At 41.8% G+C, this 20,371-nt stretch overlaps 1 protein-coding gene across 2 annotated transcripts in view; it reads left to right on the top strand.

Moving 5' to 3' along the window:
• RNF24 (ring finger protein 24) overlaps positions 1–20,371 on the top strand; it is a 96,497-nt gene that overhangs the window by 16,090 nt on the left and 60,036 nt on the right. The window contains exon 2 of one of the 2 annotated variants that reach the window (XM_040419315.1): positions 16,242–16,483. The exons of the other annotated variant lie outside the window; for it this stretch is intronic. Within the exon in view, the coding sequence (XP_040275249.1) occupies positions 16,242–16,483 (242 nt within the window). The remainder of the gene's footprint in view (positions 1–16,241; positions 16,484–20,371) is intronic. 2 annotated transcript variants of the gene reach the window in all.

Here is a 20,371-nt window from a genome sequence, read left to right as displayed (position 1 = left end):
TAGACAGGTCCAAATTGACAAAAGGCAGGCCAATATAGTAGGCAGGGCCAGGTGTTTGAAGTGAGTACCGTACTACATGGATTTCTCTATGCTGCAGAGGATTACTATAGTATAAAACAGCGCCCATGCCTGCACGTTACCTATTAATACTACAGTGAGCAGGGCCCGGTGTAATAGAATACAGTGACTGCATTGGGCCCCGCTGCCATTACAACACCAGATGCCGGCTCCCTCCCTGTTGATACACCGCTGGCCGCACTGTGCAGCATCGCGGTCGGCGATGTATCAGTGTAAATGGCAGTATTCGCCCCATAAGACGCACCTTAGGGGGGGGGGGGGTGCGTCTTATAGGGCGAAAAATATGGTACAAATTATGAGCCTAGTCATAAACTCTGACTCAACCAAACCATAACCATACATCAGAGTCCGTCCCATCACAGGATGACTATCGAAACCACCCTCCTTAGAACCGTGGCCAACATTCAACAAAATAGGGGTGGGCGGGGAGGGGGGGCGCAAAGCATCCGGCTCCACGGGCAGGTGCAAACGAAAGGCAACCCGGCCCACGGAGCACGGACACTTATAGCCCATTTACCGTCCCCTTCCACCAATCAGACCATTGTTACCAGGGTCCGGGTAACCCTACCCCTGAACCCTGGGTCACAATAGGTCAATCAATCTGACCAATCAAATGGAAGTCACCAGGCAGAATCAAACTTCTGCCCAGTGATCCTGACTAGAAGCGGGAAAACTTTTCCCTCCAAAATCACGGGCTAAGAATAGCCTTACCATCACCGGGCAGGAAACCTTTCTAGCCCAGTGAGGGTCACCTAAAGGTCAGCAGGCAATGCAAGTATTGCCATGTGTACCGCTCCTTAATGTCCGGGGCCCCTCCATTCCGTCTCTCTTAGGCCTTCTATTATTCCCAGTTATCAACCCTTTGATGCCAGGGAGATTCAGGAAAGGGTGAACCATTCCTGCCCCATCTTCTTGGTTTGCATACATATGAGTGATGGATATCGCCCGCTGCTCCTGTAGCCGTCGTTCACTAGGGCCCCTGTGCTTTGTCAGGACATGACCTGAGTGCATTGTGCAGATGCCAGGGCCCCGTGCTTATCACTTTAATGAATGCAATTAGCATGTGGATGAGAATGTCAGGCTTGTAAACAGCACTTGCTGCACAAGAGCTAATGAATGGAAGAGCCGGGGGAAGAGGCCTCCAGCTGTCCGCTTCACATAGGCCTCTAGTGTGACAGATTGCTACAGATGTAGCAGAGCTGATTTTGTCATTTGGCAATTTGCAAAGGTGTCATCTGCACATCTGATTGTGATATCTTGGAACACCATGCTCCCGGAAAAAAAGGGGAGACCTCCCGGACCCCCAGAAGAGCTGTCAACGCTCCCGGACAGCTCAAGGAGAGCCGCTTCCTCCCGTAGGTGGTGGCAGGGTGCTGCGTCATTTGGCATCCCTAGATACAGCCCCTGCGCCCAGATCTACTCTGAAAGGGCATGACACCTCATGAAAAGGGCACAGCGTTCAGGGGCCCTTTCTAGACACCACCTGTATGGAAAGTATATGGAAAATTCCTTCAAATGACAAATTCCTCACTGCTACATCTTTATAATATAACAATAATATATGCTACTTAAAGGGCGGTCCCCTCAAGAAACTTTGATGCGTCCAATAAATATGATGGACGGGGGGGTGACCTGATGTGATGGTGCCAGGTCCCCGGTCCTAGAACAGTCATGTACTAGTCATGTTTTGTAACAGCTTGACATTTGGGGGCGGTTTATGACACCGTCCAATAAAAAAACTTCTTTGCTGCTTGTATCAACCAATCACGGCACAGCTTTCATTTCATGTTCCGGCCTTTAAAAATGTAAGCTGCGCTGTGATTGGTTGCTGTGGGCAAGAAAAGCAGTTTTTCTTTTACAGCTCGAGTCTGTTTTGCTCTCTCGGGCCCTGCTAGGACTTGGCTGACACAGTTGGCCCCGTAGCACCGGGGTATCGCATTGTGCGTCCTGCCGGCCCTGTGTGTGGTTCCTGCCTGGAGGACAGCTGCTCAATGTGGGTTTATGTCAGAGAAGCGGAGATTTATCTGTCTCCAGCGAGCTTTTCATCCATGCCCCAGGGGCCCGAATAATATTATCCATATTGTAATAACTTCTCATTTTACAGTGGTATAGAAAATAAATCAGCCACAGCCGAGCGGAACCCCCGCTGATGTCATCACCTCTGTCCCCCTGACATCATGAACAAAGTTAAACTTCATTCCCTGCTAAGTCTTTTATATACACAGAAATAAAGAATTGTGCTAATTGCCTATGAGTCTGGTGTCGGTATTATAGTAGTTATATCCTTGTACATAGGAGCAGTATTATAGTAGTTATATTCTTGTACATAGGAGGCAGTATTATAGTAGTTATATTCCTGTATATAGGAGACAGTATTATAGTAGTTATATTCTTGTACATAGGAGCAGTATTATAGTAGTTATATTCTTGTACATAGGAGGCAGTATTATAGTAGTTATATCCTTGTACATAGGAGCAGTATTATAGTAGTTATATTCTTGTACATAGGAGGCAGTATTATAGTAGTTATATTCCTGTATATAGGAGACAGTATTATAGTAGTTATATTCTTGTACATAGGAGCAGTATTATAGTAGTTATATTCTTGTACATAGGAGGCAGTATTATAGTAGTTATATCCTTGTACATAGGAGCAGTATTATAGTAGTTATATTCTTGTACATAGGAGCAGTATTATAGTAGTTATATCCTTGTACATAAAAGCAGTATTATAGTAGTTATATTCTTGTACATAGGAGCAGTATTATAGTAGTTATATTCTTGTACATAGGAGCAGTATTATAGTAGTTATATTCTTGTACATAGGAGCAGTATTATAGTAGTTATATTCTTGTACATAGGGAACAGTATTATAGTAGTTATATTCTTGTACATAGGAGCAGTATTATAGTAGTTATATTCTTGTACATAGGAGCAGTATTATAGTAGTTATATTCTTGTACATAGGAGCAGTATTATACTAGTTATATTCTTGTACATAGGAGCAGTATTATAGTAGTTATATTCTTGTACATAGGAGCAGTATTATAGTAGTTATATTCTTGTACATAGGAGGCAGTATTATAGTAGTTATATTCTTGTACATAGGAGCAGTATTATAGTAGTTATACTCTTGTACATAGGAGCAGTATTATACAGTAGTAGTCATATTCTTGTACATAGGAGGCAGTATTATAGTAGTTATATTATTGTACATAGGAGGTAGTATTATAGTAGTTATATTCTTGTACATAGGAGCAGTATTATAGTAGTTATATTCTTGTACATAGGAGGCAGTATTATAGATATATTCTTGTACATAGAAGCAGTATTATAGTAGTTATATTCTTGTACATAGGGGCAGTACTATATTATAGTAGTTATATTCTTGTACATAGGAGGCAGTATTATAGATATATTCTTGTACATAGGAGCAGTATTATAGTAGTTATATTCTTGTACATAGGAGCAGTATTATAGTAGTTATATTATTGTACATAGGAGCAGTATTATAGTAGTTATATTCTTGTACATAGGAGGCAGTATTATAGTAGTTATATTCTTGTACATAGGAGCAGTATTATAGTAGTTATATTCTTGTACATAGGAGGCAGTATTATAGTAGTTATATTATTGTACATAGGAGGCAGTATTATAGTAGTTATATTATTGTACATAGGAGGCAGTATTATAGTAGTTATATTCTTGTACATAGGAGCAGTATTATAGTAGTTATATTCTTGTACATAGGAGGCAGTATTATAGTAGTTATATTCTTGTACATAGGAGGCAGTATTATAGATATATTCTTGTACATAGAAGCAGTATTATAGTAGTTATATTCTTGTACATAGGAGCAGTATTATAGTAGTTATATTCTTGTACATAGGAGCTAGTATTATAATAGTTATAGTCTTGTATATAGGAGCGGTATTATAGTAGTTATATTCTTGTACATAGGAGGCAGTATTATAGTAGTTATATTCTTTATCAAATTTCTTTTTATTTGAGAAAAATACACAGTCATGTAGGAAGTCATACATCTTGTGTCCAGACGCAGCTGGATAAGTGCATAGTCAGCAAACACAATATATTCAAGATGATTGCATACACGACTTCAGATAATAAAGTGACATATGTAAACAAATATCTGATGGGGGGGGCTATAACAAGACAAAGGAAGGTGGGTTGGGGGAGAGAGGGGAGGGGGAGCGTTGGATGTCAATCAAAATCTTAAGTCAAGACATATCTAAGCCTAGAATTTGCGATATAGCTTCCAAGGAGACCATAGTTTGACAAAAACTGCTCTAGAGTGATTTTCCCAGTGGGCTAATTCTTCAAACCGATATAGTTGGTCAATTTTTTCCGTCCACATCAAGAACGAGGGAGCTGATTCATTTTTCCATAATAGAGGGATCAGCAGTCGAGCTGCTGTAATAAGCATGGTTTGTAGATTATACTTTGAGGGGGTAAGCGTGCCATTTGGACACCAAAGCAGCAGGAGTTTTGCATCTAAGGTAATCTGGCTATTACATATCCTGTTTATAGCTGCTTCTACTTCAACCCAAAACGGTTTTATTTTCTCGCAGCTCCACCAAATATGAGATAAAGAGCCAATGTCTCCTCCACACCTCCAGCAACCGTTTGGGATAGCGGGATTGAGCTTGTGAAGGAATTCCGGTGTCTTATACCATCTTGTAAGTAATTTATAAGAGTTTGCCTGGATTTTAATACAACGGTTGAAACCATGTGAGTGTGTGAGGATGAACGCTTTTTCAGGTTCTGACAGGGACAGGGACAGCTCCTTCTCCCAGGCTACAAGGAACCACAGATCTGGAGGTGCGGAGGAGAGTAGCTTCCTGTAGAATGTGGAGAGAGGTTTCTTGGGGCGAAGGGCGTTAGAGATTTTCCCCTCTAACCAAGAGGGATCTACCGTAGGTCTGGGAAAAGATTCCAAAAGCGCCAAATCTTTCCTAAAAGCCATAAGCGCCAGGAAAGAGGCTCCTTGAACCCTCGGGATTTCATATATTTTACTCCAATTTAAGGCACCTGATACAGTTATGATGTCTTTCAGTTTAAAGTTAGATAGTATAGCCCAAATTCCTGTTACATCAGAGGTGGTAGGGTGAACATATGCCTGCAGCAGATCTAAGGGGAGACCCAAGCTTGGGAACCTAAGGGTCGAGGACCCATATAGTTTGGTCCATTCCAGTAACAGACCCTTCCATAAAGGCGAGGTAAACTTATTATTAGCAGTACATTTGCGTAAGCCCCATAGAACTAACTTGTCCCTATATGAAAGCAAATCACACTCCAGTCGGGAGACAAGGCCGAGAGGGCGCCAAGAGATGAGGCTCAAAGCTCTGTTCAGCATCGATGCTTTGTAGTAAAGGTAGATGTCGGGTAGGCCGAAGCCTCCCAATCTCCTCTCCCGAGTGAGAGTGGCATAAGCCAATCTAGGGGACCCACCAGACCAAACAAAGGTTGAGATGACCCTGCGGACCTCCACAAAGAAGGAATAGGGTAGCCAGATAGGGAGTGTTTGGATGAGGTACAGCAGTCTGGGGACAATAAAAGCTTTAATGAAGTTTTTCCGCCCAATCCAAGAGATAAACGGAAGTTTTAGAGAGTGTAAGTGTGATCTAATGGATTTCAGAAGAGGTACATAATTTAACACGAAAAGATCTTCTGGTTTTGCTGAGATATGTGTACCTAGAAAAGGGATTGACTTAGTGGCCCACGAAAAAGCAGCGGAACCTTTAAGCGTGTCTACAGTAGCGGATGGGCAAGAAATATTCAGGGCCTGTGACTTAGTATAGTTGATCTTAAAATTTGAGACCGCTCCATATTCTTCAAAAAGGGCTTGAAGTCTGGGGAAAGAGGTTAGAGGGTTGGACGTTATGACCAAAAGGTCGTCTGCAAAAGCGGCCGTTAGATGGGTATGCGACCCCAAGGTGATCCCCTTAATGTCCGGATCTTGCCTGATCCTGGCCAGCAGGGTCTCCATGACAATAACAAAGAGGGCAGGTGAGAGTGGGCAACCCTGCCTCGTCCCATTAGTAATGGGAAAAGCTGGAGAGAGTGTTCCATTAATCCGTATTCTGGCAGAGGGGAGCGAATAAAGTCAGAAAATGGATTGGATGAACTGGTCCGGAAGGCCAAACTTCGACAGTGCCCGAGACATAAATTGCCAACTGATCCTGTCAAAGGCCTTCTCTGCGTCTGTACTGAGAAGAGCTAAAGGTATTGAATGCTGACGAGCATGCGTGATCAATTGTATGACACGGACCGTATTCTCACTCCCCTGTCTGCCAGAGACGAACCCCACCTGCTCCTCGTTGATAATGCCAGGGAGAACCGACTGAATTCGTTGAGCCAACATTTTGGCCCACCACTTCACATCTGTATTTAGAAGCGAGATAGGGCGGTAACTCCCGCAATTTAGGGGGTCCTTATTTTCCTTGTGAATTACCGTAATATGGGCTGAAAGCGATTGGGGAGGGAGAGAACCTCCTTCGAGTAAGTAGTTACATAAGGTATTAAAATGGGGAATTAGGGTCTGCTTAAAGGTTTTGTAGTAAGAGATGGTAAAACCATCAGGGCCTGGGCTTTTCCCCGAGGGTATGGAAGAGAGAACCTTACCAATTTCAGCGTCTGTAATAGGAGATAGAAGCTGGGCTGACTGAGCTGGGGTAATAGTAGGTAACTGGAGGGAGGAGAGAAACTTCTCAGTTGCCTCACCTAAGTGAGCTGGTGACATATTATCTGGTGTTTTAAGGTTGTATAGGTCCCTATAGAAGGCACAAAAGGTCTTAGCTATGTCTGGGGTCCCTTTATGAAGGACGCCTTTGTCATCTTTAACTGCAGCAATAAAGGAGTCAGTTTTTTGTTTCTTCACTAAAGCGGACATTAGCCTATTCCCTTTATCCCCGTGCGCATATTAGCGGAATTTGGCTCTAAGTAAAAGCTTAGCTGACGTGACATTTAGCAGGTTCTTGAGCTTAGTACGGGCTTCTGAGAGCTCCAAGGCACAACTAAGGGCCTGGGAGGATTTGTGCGTTAGCTCTAGAGCCTGAATCTGGGAGAGAAGTGTCGCCACAGCCTGATTCCGTTGTTTTTTTAATATGTGCACCTAAGGCTATTAGTTCTCCTCTCAGGACCGCTTTATGGGTTTCCCAGATAATGGAAGGGGAGGGAGCATCAGGGCCTGAAGTATTAGATGTGAAGAAATCCGTTATGATAGAAGATAATTTAGCAGCATGGGAGGGGTCTGAGATAATGGTCTCATTAATACGCCAATTCCATTCCCTCTTTGGGAGGTCCTGCAGGGACATACTCAAAAAATACCGGAGCATGGTCAGACAGGGTGATGTTCCCTATGTGAGAATTGATAACTCTGTTAGCACAGGATTTGGATAAAAATAGATAGTCTAATCTATGGTAAGATAGTTTAGCAGCTGAATAAAAGGAAAAATCCCTACCAGTAGGGTTTGTGGTGCGCCAGATATCTAGAACTCCTAACCTCTGCAGGGCCAGTTTAAGGCGCCGCAAACGGGCATGTGTAATGGCAGACTTCCCATTTGAAGAATCTAATGCAGGATCAAGGGTAGCATTAAAATCACCTCCTAGAATAACCATTCCCTCCTTAAAGGAGGATAGTAGGCCCAGGTTCTGAACGAGCCAAGCAACCTGCCCTCTATTGGGAGCATATACAGTTGCCAGGGTAACAGTTGTGTCAGCGATAGTGCCCTTAACAAACAGGTAACGACCCTCAGGGTCTGCAGAGACGGCAGAGTGCTTAAAGGGGAGCTGTTTGTGGATCTCTATGCTGACACCCCTGCTAGCCGAACTATACGTGCTGTGGAACCACTGGGAAAATCTTTTGGGGGGGCAATTTGGGGATCTTACCCTCTCGGAAGTGGGTTTCCTGGAAGAATGCTATAGACACTTTATCCCTCTGTAAAAGGGCCAGGATTTGGGACCGTTTGCAAGGCTCGTTCATTCCCCGGGCGTTAAAGGAAGAAATCACAATAGACGACATTCTGAAATAGAAAACAGACAGTCAGCATTTGAATATGCAATACATGACATCTGATGGTGAAGGAGAGGGGGGGGGGGGGAGACACAAGAGGTAAGGAGGGGAGACAAACAGATAAGACATTAAACAATAGTGCAAATATATTCTGCATAGAAAGCTCTACTGAGCACCTGACCATACGACTCTTTCTCTTCACGGCTACCAGCCGGGGTCTGTCAGGTGGGGGGTCCCGCAGAGCTACAGAGGGCCAAATACTGGCCATCTAACAAGGAAAAGGGGTGACCCAAAGGTAAAACCGGGTTAACCCCTGCATATTAGAAAAAAGAGCAGGGAACAGGCAAGGTCCAGAACCTTGTATGAATCAGACTATAACTGCAGTCTAAGACATTATTTTCCGCAACAGGCGAACATGACTGGCCTGAATCAGGCCTAAAGCCCTCAGGGAACAGAAAGGCTTCAGCTCACTTCACCATCAGGCAATCAGTCCCAGGGACTTCACTTGGAACAGGAACAGAAAAGAAAACTCCTCAGACATCTTGTATGCTCAGGTAGGAGGGTGGACAGACTTTTCAGCCCTAGCCCTGGGAGACCTTTTATTGTAGACAGGGCGCCATTCAGCCGCCTGGGGTGGCGGGAGAAGTGGATCCTCCATGTCGGCCGGCATCCATGACGGAATTTCGATCGGGCTTAACCCCAGCTGGTATGTAGATCTTTCGGCGACCTAATAGAAATCTGGCGTCCGTTTTTGAGGACCGCAATCCCGAACGGGTATAGCCACCGAAACGGGGTAGCTGCAGCTCTAAGAGCATCCAGGAGCGGCTTGAGGATACGCCGTTTAGCCAACGTGGATGGGGCCAGATCCTGGAAAAACATAATCGGCGTACCTCCATACTGCAGCTGCTCCGCTTCTCTTCCTGCTCTCATGATTGCTGCGGTGTCGATAAAACTAAGGAGGCCGCAGATGACATCCCGTGGGGGTTCTGTATTCTTCGGCTTAGGCCTCAGCGCCCGGTGAATCCGCTCGATGATTATTCGATCCGCTCTCTCAGGCCCCAGCAGGTCGGCGAATATCTCCTGCGCCACTTTCTCCAGCGCTTCACTGGCGAATGATTCTGGGAGCCCGCGAATCCTGAGATTCCTCCTGCGGCTCCGATTCTCCTGGTCCTCGACCCTCAGGAGCGCTTCGTTGAGCAGGTCAGTGTGGGAGCTGATCGCTTTGTATGCTTTTTCTTCCCTCTGAAGAGCCGCCTCCTGCGCGCCCTCCAGGTCTGACACCCGGTGACCCATGCTCCGGAGATCTTCTTTAATTTCTGATAAATCTCTCTTGATCGGCGCTAAAGCTGAATTAAGCACCTCCAGTAGTGCCGCCTTTGTGAATGAGCCCCTCTGCCTCCTCGATTTACAGGTGGATGCATCTGAGACACTCCCGCCGTCTGTGTCTTCCTCCATGTCGGATGCCTGGGCCGGAGCGGGCGCCATCTTGGGGGTCTCAGCCGACCTAAGCTTCGCATGCTTTTTTAGGAATTGATCCATGTCGGGCTGTCTGGATCTCACAGGAGTAGGATCCGCTTGATCCTTGGATCGATCCTTGCCCGTTTTGCCCATCAGAGCAGTGCTGTTAGCTTATTATAAGGGTTAATTCGCCGGTAAGGATGAAGAGCTCAGCAACTTGCAGCCATCCAGCTACACAGCCAGGCTCCGCCCCCCATAGTAGTTATATTCTTGTACATAGGAGCAGTATTATAGTACAGGGAGTGCAGAATTATTAGGCAAGTTGTATTTTTGAGGATTAATTTTAATATTGAACAACAACCATGTTCTCAATGAACCCAAAAAACTCATTAATATCAAAGCTGAATATTTTTGGAAGTAGTTTTTAGTTTGTTTTTAGTTTTAGCTATTTTAGGGGGATATCTGTGTGTGCAGGTGACTATTACTGTGCATAATTATTAGGCAACTTAACAGAAAACAAATATATACCCATTTCAATTATTTATTTTTACCAGTGAAACCAATATAACATCTCAACATTCACAAATATACATTTCTGACATTCAAAAACAAAACAAAAACAAATCAGTGACCAATATAGCCACCTTTCTTTGCAAGGACACTCAAAAGCCTGCCATCCATGGATTCTGTCAGTGTTTTGATCTGTTTACCATCAACATTGCGTGCAGCAGCAACGACAGCCTCCCAGACACTGTTCAGAGAGGTGTACTGTTTTCCCTCCTTGTAAATCTCACATTTGATGATGGACCACAGGTTCTCAATGGGGTTCAGATCAGGTGAACAAGGAGGCCATGTCATTAGATTTTCTTCTTTTATACCCTTTCTTGCCAGCCACGCTGTGGAGTACTTGGACGCGTGTGATGGAGCATTGTCCTGCATGAAAATCATGTTTTTCTTGAAGGATGCAGACTTCTTCCTGTACCACTGCTTGAAGAAGGTGTCTTCCAGAAACTGGCAGTAGGACTGGGAGTTGAGCTTGACTCCATCCTCAACCCGAAAAGGCCCCACAAGCTCATCTTTGATGATACCAGCCCAAACCAGTACTCCACCTCCACCTTGCTGGCGTCTGAGTCGGACTGGAGCTCTCTGCCCTTTACCAATCCAGCCACGGGCCCATCCATCTGGCCCATCAACACTCACTCTCATTTCATCAGTCCATAAAACCTTAGAAAAATCAGTCTTGAGATATTTCTTGGCCCAGTCTTGACGTTTCAGCTTGTGTGTCTTGTTCAGTGGTGGTCGTCTTTCAGCCTTTCTTACCTTGGCCATGTCTCTGAGTATTGCACACCTTGTGCTTTTGGGCACTCCAGTGATGTTGCAGCTCTGAAATATGGCCAAACTGGTGGCAAGTGGCATCTTGGAAGCTGCACGCTTGACTTTTCTCAGTTCATGGGCAGTTATTTTGCGTCTTGGTTTTTCCACACGCTTCTTGCGACCCTGTTGACTATTTTGAATGAAACGCTTGATTGTTCGATGATCACGCTTCAGAAGCTTTGCAATTTTAAGAGTGCTGCATCCCTCTGCAAGATATCTCACTATTTTTGACTTTTCTGAGCCTGTCAAGTCCTTCTTTTGACCCATTTTGCCAAAGGAAAGGAAGTTGCCTAATAATTATGCACACCTAATATAGGGTGTTGATGTCATTAGACCACGCCCCTTCTCATTACAGAGATGCACATCACCTAATATGCTTAATTGGTAGTAGGCTTTCGAGCCTATACAGCTTGGAGTAAGACAACATGCATAAAGAGGATGATGTGGTCAAAATACTCATTTGCCTAATAATTCTGCACGCAGTGTAGTTATATTCTTGTACATAGGAGCAGTATTATAGTAGTTATATTCTTGTACATAGATGACAGTATTATAGTAGTTATATTCTTGTACATAGGAGGCAGTATTATAGTAGTTATATTCTTGTACATAGGAGCAGTATTATAGTAGTTATATTCTTGTACATAGATGACAGTATTATAGTAGTTATATTCTTGTACATAGGAGCAGTATTATAGTAGTTATATTCTTGTACATAGATGACAGTATTATAGTAGTTATATTCTTGTACATAGATGACAGTATTATAGTAGTTATATTCTTGTACATAGGAGGCAGTATTATAGTAGTTATATTCTTGTGCATAGGAGGCAGTATTATAGTAGTTATATTCTTGTACATAGGAGCAGTATTATAGTAGTTATATTCTTGTACATAGGAGGCAGTATTATAGTAGGTATATTCTTGTATATAGGAGCAGTATTATAGTAGGTATATTCTTGTACATAGGAGGCAGTATTATAGTAGTTATATTCTTGTACATAGGAGCAGTATTATAGTAGTTATATTCTTGTACATAGGAGGCAGTATTATAGTAGTCATATTCTTGTACATAGGAGCAGTATTATAGTAGTTATATTCTTGTACATAGGAAGCAGTATTATAGTAGTTATATTCTTGTACATAGAGGGAAGTATTATAGTAGGTATATTCTTGTCCATAGGAGCAGTATTATAGTAGTTATATTCTTGTACATAGGAGGCAGTATTATAGTAGTTATATTCTTGTACATAGGAGGCAGTATTATAGTAGTTATATTCTTGTACATAGGCTCAGTATTAAAGTAGTTATGTTCTTGTACATAGGAGCAGTATTATAGTAGTTATATTCTTGTACATAGGAGCAGTATTATAGTAGTTATAGTCTTGTACATAGGAGGCAGTATTATAGTAGTTATATTCTTGTACATAGGAGCAGTATTATAGTAGTTATATTCTTGTACATAGGAGGCAGTATTATAGTAGTTATATTCTTGTACATAGGCTCAGTATTATAGTAGTTATATTCTTGTACATAGGAGCAGTATTATAGTAGTTATATTCTTGTACATAGGAGGCAGTATTATAGTAGTTATATTCTTGTACATAGGAGCAGTATTATAGTAGTTATATTCTTGTACATAGGAGGCAGTATTATAGTAGTTATATTCTTGTACATAGGAGCAGTATTATAGCAGTTATATCCTTTTACATAGGAGGCAGTATTATAGTAGTTATATTCTTGTACATAGGAGCAGTATTATAGCAGTTATATCCTTTTACATAGGAGGCAGTATTATAGTAGTTATATTCTTGTACATAGGAGCAGTATTATAGTAGTTATATTCTTGTACATAGGAGGCAGTATTATAGTAGGTATATTCTTGTATATAGGAGCAGTATTATAGTAGGTATATTCTTGTACATAGGAGGCAGTATTATAGTAGTTATATTCTTGTACATAGGAGCAGTATTATAGTAGTTATATTCTTGTACATAGGAGGCAGTATTATAGTAGTCATATTCTTGTACATAGGAGCAGTATTATAGTAGTTATATTCTTGTACATAGGAAGCAGTATTATAGTAGTTATATTCTTGTACATAGAGGGAAGTATTATAGTAGGTATATTCTTGTCCATAGGAGCAGTATTATAGTAGTTATATTCTTGTACATAGGAGGCAGTATTATAGTAGTTATATTCTTGTACATAGGAGGCAGTATTATAGTAGTTATATTCTTGTACATAGGCTCAGTATTAAAGTAGTTATGTTCTTGTACATAGGAGCAGTATTATAGTAGTTATATTCTTGTACATAGGAGCAGTATTATAGTAGTTATAGTCTTGTACATAGGAGGCAGTATTATAGTAGTTATATTCTTGTACATAGGAGCAGTATTATAGTAGTTATATTCTTGTACATAGGAGGCAGTATTATAGTAGTTATATTCTTGTACATAGGCTCAGTATTATAGTAGTTATATTCTTGTACATAGGAGCAGTATTATAGTAGTTATATTCTTGTACATAGGAGGCAGTATTATAGTAGTTATATTCTTGTACATAGGAGCAGTATTATAGTAGTTATATTCTTGTACATAGGAGGCAGTATTATAGTAGTTATATTCTTGTACATAGGAGCAGTATTATAGCAGTTATATCCTTTTACATAGGAGGCAGTATTATAGTAGTTATATTCTTGTACATAGGAGCAGTATTATAGTAGTTATATTCTTGTACATAGGAGGCAGTATTATAGTAGTTATATTCTTGTACATATGAGCAGTAATTTAGTAGTTATATTCTTGCACATAGGAGCAGTATTATAGTAGTTATATTCTTGTACATAGGAGCAGTATTATAGTAGTTATATTCTTGTACATAGGAGGCAGTATTATAGTAGTTATATTCTTGTACATAGGAGGCAGTATTATAGTAGTTATATTCTTGTACATAGGAGGCAGTATTATAGTAGTTATATTCTTGTACATATGAGCAGTAATTTAGTAGTTATATTCTTGCACATAGGAGGCAGTATTATAGTAGTTATATTCTTGTACATAGGAGGCAGTATTATAGCAGTTATATTCTTTTACATAGGAGGCGGTATTATAGCAGTTATTGTAGTATTATTCTTGTAGTGAAAATCTCACCATGTCCAGCAAGCCATGATGTAATGTCCACACTGATACAGTTCTGTTTCCTTCCTCTCATAGACTTGTCTAACTGGAGTCATAACCCCATTTGCTTATAGTGTAAACATCAGTAGGATCTCACTGCGCTGTGTACACACCATAGCTGGTCCTGTGACACCTGCGTACTCAAGAATTTCCCTTTGTCCTGCCCATAGTCAGCTGGTGTCAGATGTTTGCCTGTAAGATCTGTACATTTCAGAACATTTGGTTATTGCTTGTTTTCTTTGTAGCATCTCACGTTGAGACGCAGTTTGTCCTCTCGGGATAAACTCTATCCAGTGGCCACTTCCCCCAATAAAGAGCTGATTGGGGTTGGGGGCGTTCAGCTGTTACTTAGCTGGTGACTAGAATGGGGGCGCTATTATGGGGAAACTCTGGGTTCTGTATTGATACAGTAAAAGTTGTCCCAATTGTTCAAGGACCATTACAGGGGCAGAAATCAGGGAGTGTGAAATGAGTCTAATTATCATCCTTACCCCTCTGACCTTGCCTCTCGACATAGTATTTTACCAATTGTAACATGTTTGAGCAATTTTCTTGAATGCCCGCCATCCGTCCTGACAGCTGCCACACTCTACCCTTTAGCAGATTAGATGATTTGAAGGGATAAATCTAATCTCTTACAATCAGATCAGTAAATCACGGCTCATAACATTGAGTTGCTGGGCTTAAATTACTTTGCTGAAAGGTTCAGCTATGGGCTTTCCTCCAGCATATCGGTAGGCTGGCGACACTTGCCGGATGCGAGTTATCTCAGAGGAAAGTCAACATTTATGAAAATAGTAGCTACTTAGCATCTCAGAATTAAAGGGGTTGTCCCACGAAAAATATTCTGCAGTTTTCAAACCAGCGCTTGGATCTGAGTAGTTTAGTAATTGCATGTATTCAAAAATTTAGTATAGCCACTGAGTTATTTAATAAAATGTATCTGTATAGCGCCACCTGCAGTTTTTTTCTTATTTCTTTGTCCTGCTCATGGAGAAGGCTGCACATGCTCAGTTTCATCCATTAACTGCCTCCTGAGCTGTGATAGGTAGAGCATGGACACGCCTCCTGAGCTGTGATAGGGAGAACATGGACACGCCCCCTGAGCTGCAGCAGAATGGACACTCCCCTTGAGATGTCAGATCGATATCAGTCTAGCAGAGCAATGAATGGGGAGATCTCTGGATCCATGTGAGGTACAGGGCTGGTTCTAACTTTGTTAGAAAGAGTTTGTCGTGTACTATATGATGTCTGATTTTCCTTTTTTACATTAGTCATTGGATAACCCCTTTAAAGGGATTCTGGCACCAGAAAGACCCCTTTAAATTATAAAGTATTGAGACTTACTAAATCAAGTTTTGGTCAGGGAGTGAAATGAGTCAGGCGTGATATGTAAGGGACTTGTCTCACTTAGGGAATTGCTTTAACAGAATTAGGGGTTGTCACAGGAGCTCTCTTTTTAATGATTGTGTGGGGTCACTGAGAAGCAGGGCCTATCAATGAATCCACCCCGCATGTCCTGGAGACTGAAATGAGGTGGGTACTATATCCAAGTGACTTGCCGCGCAAGGTAGTGAGCTTATTATAGTAGGTTAAAGCATTGAAGGAATGCATAAAGAGTTAAAATTAATTGGGTGCTATTGACTTGATCCTACCCATGAGTGTTCTTAGTAGTCCAGATTGCTCATGGATGGAGCTGAGCATCATGTCCTTATCTTCCCCTCTAATTGCCAATTCATAAAAATGACTTTGTGGGTTAATTTGTAGCCATTGAAATACTGATTTTTACAGCTGTGACTACGAAGTCCTGATTGAAACGCGTAAGTCTTTTTTAAAATTATCTTAAATGTGGTCCTAACTCTGCAGGTCGTGTGACGGACTTCCCAACGTTGCAGCATTTTAGGTATTTCTTTTCCGAAATGTAAGTCCACCATGATGGTCCAGACCCCACACAGCCAAGCTCCACATAGTAGGGTCTGCTCATTATCTGCAGATAAGATAATGATGCCAGCTATCCTGTCCTGTCTTTCCACTATCATTCGGCTTGGGTTGTATATATCTGTTGGATGTTCACATGAGGGTCTGTAATCTTATCTCATTATTAATAATGCTTTTATCAGGACCACCTACCACATTATCCCTTCTGCGTTATCCAAAGATGAGAAAAAGATATCACTTTACAAACCAGCCTGTCCGTTTACAGGAGAAGTCCCTGAAGAAAACATACAAAAATTCTAGAATTTGGTTACGTAAATGTAGTACAAATACATTCTCTAAAAATCTGTCAATCAATTGGCTTTCTTGGTCATCTGTGGTCAGTTCTGGTGTGACTGATGGAACCGTGAATGGGCATGTACCATGGGTAAGTCATTTTTTGTATTTTTTTGAAATTCCTAATAAAAATTGTTGATCCTGTCAGATTACTGGAATTTTTCTATTTCATGATGACTGTTGATCTAGGAGAATTGTACAGAGGTCACTGGTAAATGTATTTGCCCCAGTTTGAGGCCTTCTATATCTTCATTTTCATATTGGACCTTTCCTAACTCTAGTACTAAAAAAAAGTATGACGTATTGATATTAAATAATTTTGTATAGCATTCAATATGACCTCAGTTTAACTATTTTGCCACCATGTGCTATGGCCTGGATCTCCACTATGATGTCCACTACCCCATACAGTACAACCGTTTATATAGCCTACTGCTCATTAGCATCCATGACACTCAAAAGATATCAAGAATGTGTAGCAAATTTCATTGCTGGATGTTCCTCACGGTGCGAAGATATCTCATGAAATAGTCAACTTTTTCTATTGTACTTTTGCCTCTTTCTGTACAGGAGGGGCACACTACACAATGTAGTCTCCATAGACCCTGACCCATTTCTAGTGACAGCTGGCAAAAAAATCAAACGTGGATGGGTCAGACAAGACTTTGATGTTCAACTTATCCAGCATTGTAGAACATCCCTGGGTTATATAAAGACTGGTCCCTGGATAATTTTGGCCATCTGGAATGTGCAAATTGTAGAATTACTCATCTTTGAAGTGCGCAATATGGCAGTGAGATATTGAGATTGGTACACGAGAGACAGCTTTAGACATGCAGACTGTCTAATGTGACATCTCTTCCACATGCAAAAGGTCCATACCACTCACATCCTTCGACCGCACTTGTCATCAGTTTCTTTTTTGGACCCAATAGTGTAGCTGGTTCCATATATCTTCTCACCACCAGCTCCTCCTCATACATGCATGATGATGTGAGACCTTTCAAACCATAATCCCTTGGAGGTGGCATCAGAAAATGTTTTTTTCTCTGTTGTTAACATCTTTTATGCAGGCCCAAAAATCATAGTTGTTGGCAGCACAATGCACATCTCTCTGTATAAACATGGCGTGTGTTGCTGACTGTATAGGGACCAAAAAATCTTGTTAGAAAGCCCTTTAAATGACCATCGATCGAATTGTTATTTCAGGTGTCTTTCCGGACAGAAGTCAACCTTTGTAAAAATAAAAAATAAAGTATTCTCGGAATATGACTAGAAGTTATTCTAGCCATGGATGGAACTGATTATGGGACAGAATAGACAAGATGATTTGGCTTTGGTTCTTGTAGAATTGGTTTAGGCTGGTTTATCCTTCCTAGTTTAAGAGCAGTTCCTAGGAGTATATCATATGTAAAATATCCTGATATGCTATAGTCACTTTCTCTGGGCCGTTACCAACTGTATTTTCTGTATAGATGGGTTGGGGATCACATGATTGCCATCTTTGTACTTATCATGCACATTACATATTTGGATGCCAAATTTGCCAATTTCAACAGGATCAGTCTACTCTCCAAAGCATATGGGACTCTCCCAAATATTTCCCAACTTTGCGAGCGTGCATGATTATGGAGTCAGAAGGAACAGTTGGCGGTCAACAAGCATTCAGCTGACAACTTTGACTACCTGTATAAGTAGAAGGCCATTTAAATAAAGCCTTTCTGCTTCCACCAGTGGACATGCATGGACATCTTTACTGGATGCCAGACATAGACAATATTCGATAGATAAATAGGGTCTGTTTTAAGGAGATTTCCACATGGTCCTTTCCTTATCTCAAATTGTGGAACCTATGTTTATATCCCCCCCTTTCTGGTTCCTCCAGTGCATATGCATGGACATCTTTGTTAGATAGCAGACATAAACAATATTTATTTGATAAATGTGGTCTCTTTTGAGGGGATTTCCACTTGGTCCTTTCCATAGCTCAAATTGTGGAACCTATGTTTACCTCCCCTCCTTTATGAGAAGAAGATCCTTTGGATAAAGCCTTTCTGCTTCCATCAGTGGACATACTGTACGTTGACATCTTTGTGAAATACCAGACATAGACAATATTTGAGGTGACTTCCACTTTCCATTATTTTCCATAACTCAAGTTGTAGAATTTTATGTGCTCCCCCCCTCACCTTCTAATTTGCAGGCTGTAGTACATGAATTTGGCAAGCGACCCCTTTGACTTCCTGTCTTGGTGACCAATTTTAGATTACTTATCACAGGAAGTTCTGTCTGCTGTACAACAGACTACCTCTAGATCAGGGATGCCCAACCTGCTGCCCTCCAGCTGTTGCAAAACTATAAGTCCCAGCATGCCCAGACAGCCTACAGCAGGGCATGGTGGAAGTTGTAGTTTTACAACAGCTGGAGGGCCACAGGTTGAGCATCCCTGATGTAGATGCTGCACAGTCTTGTTTTAGTCCTCTCTTAGTGAAGGACAAGAAGTTCACAGAAGAATATCTGTAACTTCAATATATAAAACAATTAAGGCAAAAGGGGAACAGAGGTCAGAACGGCATTATACGTTACATGCTATCTTTGTGCTAAGACACAGGTTTTCAGAAATTTTTCTGTAGCACATGGAGATCTGCTTTGGCAGAAATGTTTGCCATTGGGTTGTCTCTCCTAGGCAGTAAAAAATAAACACTTTCAGCTGCCATGAGTGGATAGGGCCCACTTGGCACTGGGGCCCAGTAGTCAGTTCAACTGCGGTAAACTATTATGAAACACTTCCCCAGACAACAGGACCTGAGTGACCTTTTTGGAAATCAATTTAGAAAGTCTTTGACCTCACGGGATGAGGGTCAAGTATTATTATCCATGGATGTTGCCTTCGGACAACTTGCAAAATAATGAGGGCCCCGTGGTCATTGACCTTCTGTTTGTTGGGACTTTTTATCAGTAACACATTACATGCCGGCCTTGTGGATGTAGATAAGAAACTGACTGTGGGAGTCTGACTACTGGGCCCCCCACCAATCACAAGACCCGGGGTCCCGTACGCCTGTATGAATGGAGCAGCAGGTTGAGCATGTACACTACTGCTCAATACACCCTCTATAGGACTGCCGGAGATAGCCGAGCACTATTGCCAGACTTTCTAATATCAATGATCTTACAAGGATGAGATCCTCTGACTTGGAAGCAAATGGCCTATGTTGGATTTCAACATGCCCTATCCTAAGTTCACATTAGAATGGGACTGATCTTGCGTAGTTTCGACAGAAATAGTTGTCACCTGGACAAGTGTTCAACCAACAGCGATGTATAAGGCCATCTTATTTCCAATAAAATAACCTCTGCAATCCTCCGTTTCAGCACAGATGGCACATTGGGATACATTTATCTAAACTATCCATGTCCATTCCTTGAAGTTGTTGTGTCTTCCCCCCCCCCCCCCATTCCTAAAACAAGTTTATTTATCTAAACTATCCATGTCCATTCCTTGAAGTTGTTGGTTCCCCCCCCCCCATTCCTAAAACAAGTTTAGGGGGGGGGTCTATTCTACAGCCGATCAAGTTTTTCTGTGACTACCTACAGTAAATACAAGTAGTTATATGTACCTTGACGCTGGTCACCCAGACAGGAAGTTGACTAATTGCTTAGCAACCTCAAGTTGTACAGTCCCATAGTAGAGAATGGACCATGTGGACAACCCTTGATATTTGGGCTTCATGGAGGGGTTGACAAAAATAACATCCACCAAGCTAAACTACAAATATACCCAGCGTATACTTACAAACCTGTAAAAAGTAAAACTTTAAACGTTTATACCTCAAACCACCTGGGAATGCCACCAGCAAGCCCTGTAATGACCACAAAGCAACCACACTGCCCAGTTCCCAGGACTGTCTTGACAAATTTTGGACTATTGGTAAGTATTCCACGTGGCACAACAGCCCGTTGTTCGGCACATGGATTC

This window comes from Bufo bufo, chromosome 2 (assembly GCF_905171765.1).
Source record: "Bufo bufo chromosome 2, aBufBuf1.1, whole genome shotgun sequence".
In the NCBI taxonomy this organism is placed as follows: Eukaryota; Metazoa; Chordata; class Amphibia; order Anura; family Bufonidae; genus Bufo; species Bufo bufo.
Note: the sequence above shows the minus strand (reverse complement) of the source record. Positions and strands in the feature narration are given on the sequence as shown.